Below are 3,305 nucleotides of genomic sequence, written 5' to 3'. Positions count from 1 at the left end.
TAAGTTTAGGGCTAGTGGGCAAGTGTATCATCTCGAATAAGTTCTGAGATGGTTCTGTCGAGAGGCCTTGATGGAGATCTTTGGCCAAACATGTTGAAGGCCGAGCTGAAAGGGCAACCTGAGTATCGAGGGAGGCCAACTTCTAATGTGGGATACCACTTTATAAAAAGGGATCAGAATAAGTTTGATATGTAGAACTGTATCTAGGATAGAATTTTATCTTTAATAACTAAAGATTACGATAATATAACAACTTTAGAAAATCGTGATGTTTTCGGAACCAATAAAACCAATGAACAAGTAAATATAAATTTATAAATCTTAGACTTAGACATAAATATTACATTTTTGAATGCTCTAATTTTGGAGACTTGTCTAAAATAAAAAAAAAAACCCTAAACATCCTTCCAAATTGGAATAGATTTTAAAAAATATACAAACTCAACTCATTAAATTTTAATCAAATTAAATAATAAATTTATCCAAATTCAATCTAACCGGACCAACTTACACTTTTACATCTTAAATTGTGTCCAAACAAAATTAAATATTTCAAAATCACTTTTTATAAAATTTAACACACCAAATATTCATCCTAATTATAAAAATAGTGAGATTATATAATTTAATTTTTACGATTTTTCTCGGGCACATTAACTATCAAAGTTTATCACATATTTTAAAGTGATGTTATGGCATGAGAAAGTGGTCCCCACCAATATTTGATGGACCGTGGTTGTGACGCCACGTGGAGAAAGGTTTCCCCGATCGTGGATGAGTTTGAGAGATACAGCTATTGAGGAGGTGATCCTGATGCGTAGCCGCCCCCACCTTGTGCCACTTGCAATGTTCAGACGCAAACAAGATCCAAAGTAGCGTAAGCACAACCACACCTCATTCTCATCCAACGGCTCTTATCCTTCCTCAGCCACCTCTTTCAATCTCACCCCTTCCTTCCTATCCCCAGTTCTTTAATAACCCTTTGTCCTTATAGTCTTTGCTTCTTCTCTCTTGTTGAATTCTTAGTTCAACCCCGTTTACTCTCTCTCTCTCTCTGATTCCGCCATTCTCGTTTTCCCAAGTGAATCCCAATGCCTTCCTCACTCCACCATTGAGCCACATTACATCAATTTAGACCATGGTATGTACATATATAATATATGGTATTGGCACCCTCTATATCATTTACAATTGAATACCCATTTTTTTTTATTTTTTTTTTTATTTTGAGTAGGACACAATGTTGGTGCCTCCATGGCTTGAGCCACTCCTAACCACACCCTTTTTCAATGTGTGTCGGATTCACGGGGCTGCCGCTAAGAGCGAGTGTAACATGTTTTGTCTCGATTGCAATGAGGAAGCATTTTGCTTTTATTGCCGTTCCTCAAGACACAAGGATCACCGAGTCATTCAGGTAAATGACTCCTATAATATACTATATTATATAGTATAATTCATTATTCACATTTAATTTTTGCATTTGCTCTTTTCTGTTCCTGATTTTTTATACATGTCAAAGTCAAAGCCTATGGACAATGGTGGGGGTTGGTGAGTTTTTTTTTTTGATAATAACAATGATTGAAACTATGTGTTGCACAATCTATGTACATATCCTAAGTTAACAGTGTTGTTGTTGATTAGATAAGGCGATCTTCATATCACGATGTAGTGAGGGTGGCGGAAATTCAGAAGGTGTTGGACATTAGTGGAGTTCAGACATATGTGATCAACGGTGCCAGAGTTCTGTTTCTGAATGAGAGGCCTCCACCAAAATCTGGAAAAGGAGTAGCTCACATTTGTGAGATTTGTGGCAGAAGCCTCTTGGACCCCTTTCGCTTCTGTTCTTTGGGGTGTAAGGTGAGATATTTTCTTAACCTTAATTTAATTTAATTTCCCTCTCACAAGTCACAACTATTGTTTCATCATATCATTATCAAAATTCGCATAATTCAAAACTCCATTCACCCTCCTCATATGGGTATAACACCCACCACCCCTACATCATCACCTACATTTGAAAGCCCATCAACATCATAATTATATTCCCGGCCACCGCCATTAATCACCATGTTTGTGTATATATATATATATCTAGTCCATAGACATTTTCATACATTGTTAATACTATTATTATTACTATTAGATTAAGAGAGGGGAACATGAACATGGCATAGTGTACTAAAATAATCAATGAATATGATTGGACTAATTTGATACTTAGTTGTATTAATTATTATAATGTTGGCAATGGTAAAATCAGCTCGTAGGAATAAAGAGAAATGGGGATACAAAGTTTGCTTTGGAGGGTAAAAATGAGGCATCAACAATGGAGGGTATGTCAAGAAGATCAAACTCTTCAAGGAATGAAGAAGAGGAATTGCGTGAAGGCTCACAACAAGACATGTACCCGGCCACGCCACCACCACTTGCTGCTTCAAACGCAAGGAGAAGAAAAGGAATTCCTCATAGGGCACCTTTTGGCTCATAATGATTATTTATTTTTACCTTCAAAATTGGTGGTACATACTCAACATTCAACCCCGTTTACCTTTGAAACAATTTACCCCTCTTGGGGAATCTGGTTAGTATAATTTTATTTTTTTCAGTAAAGGGAAAAAGAAATGGTAGACTTTGGTGGGAGGGTGTCATTTGTCGAATGTCCATGTAGTGGGAAAGGAAAAGAAAGGAAAGGGTATATAGGAAAGTTCCTTCTTTTGGGGATTGGGTCCCAAAACAACAAATTATCCCTTGTGGAGAACCAATAATGCATATTTGTTTAATATTTAATAGTTGCTGAGTGTACATGTCATTAAGAAATTTAAAAGCATGACTTTGTGGACTCCGTTTTAGAGTTTTATATGGCCCACCATCCACATGGGCCGTTTACATCAAGTTAACCACACTGTTTATACCATACGGTAATCGGACCAATATTAACAAAGAAAATGACACTTATACAACAAAATTTTATGATTAAGAGAGAGAACAAGAAGAGAATTTTGAAATATAATAAATGATCAGATAGAGAAATGTTGTATAAATTGTTGCATTGTATGTAATGTATTGAGGACAAATTAACTTACAACTTATCACGTTACAAATTTTTGAGAGCTCAATGATTTGGGTTCTCTCTGTTTCACTTTTTATTTCCCTCTTTTCCCCATGTCTCTGTTTTCTTTTATTTTCATTTTTCATGGATTTTTGGCTAGGGAAAATATGAAAATGGAAAGGGTACCAAATGCAAATCATTGGTTGTCTTTATAATTACCTAGAGTCCTTGTCTCTATTGCATAATTGAATCGATG

The 3,305-nt window shown here is 35.7% G+C and overlaps 1 protein-coding gene across 1 annotated transcript; it reads left to right on the top strand.

Moving 5' to 3' along the window:
- Positions 1-984: 984 nt before the first annotated feature.
- On the top strand, positions 985-2,787 carry LOC109818064 (protein RGF1 INDUCIBLE TRANSCRIPTION FACTOR 1). The gene is made up of 4 exons (XM_020383461.3): positions 985-1,141; positions 1,235-1,414; positions 1,642-1,857; positions 2,261-2,787. The coding sequence occupies exons 1-4, from the start codon at positions 1,139-1,141 to the stop codon at positions 2,486-2,488; spliced, it is 627 nt and encodes a 208-aa protein (XP_020239050.1). The 5' UTR covers positions 985-1,138; the 3' UTR covers positions 2,489-2,787.
- Positions 2,788-3,305: the final 518 nt, after the last annotated feature.

Source organism: Cajanus cajan, chromosome 7 (assembly GCF_000230855.2).
Source record: "Cajanus cajan strain Asha chromosome 7, NIPB_CcT2T_4, whole genome shotgun sequence".
Taxonomy (NCBI): Eukaryota; Viridiplantae; Streptophyta; class Magnoliopsida; order Fabales; family Fabaceae; genus Cajanus; species Cajanus cajan.
The sequence above is the reverse complement of the archived record's forward strand: the minus strand, read 5'-3'. Positions and strand labels throughout refer to the sequence as shown.

Bases quoted from the DNA above. Each gene is read 5' to 3' on its own strand.
- LOC109818064 (XM_020383461.3), top strand. The intron at 1,415-1,641 runs GTAAATGACTCC...GTTGTTGATTAG, and splicing joins AGGATCACCGAGTCATTCAG to ATAAGGCGATCTTCATATCA. The intron at 1,858-2,260 runs GTGAGATATTTT...TGGTAAAATCAG, and splicing joins TCTGTTCTTTGGGGTGTAAG to CTCGTAGGAATAAAGAGAAA.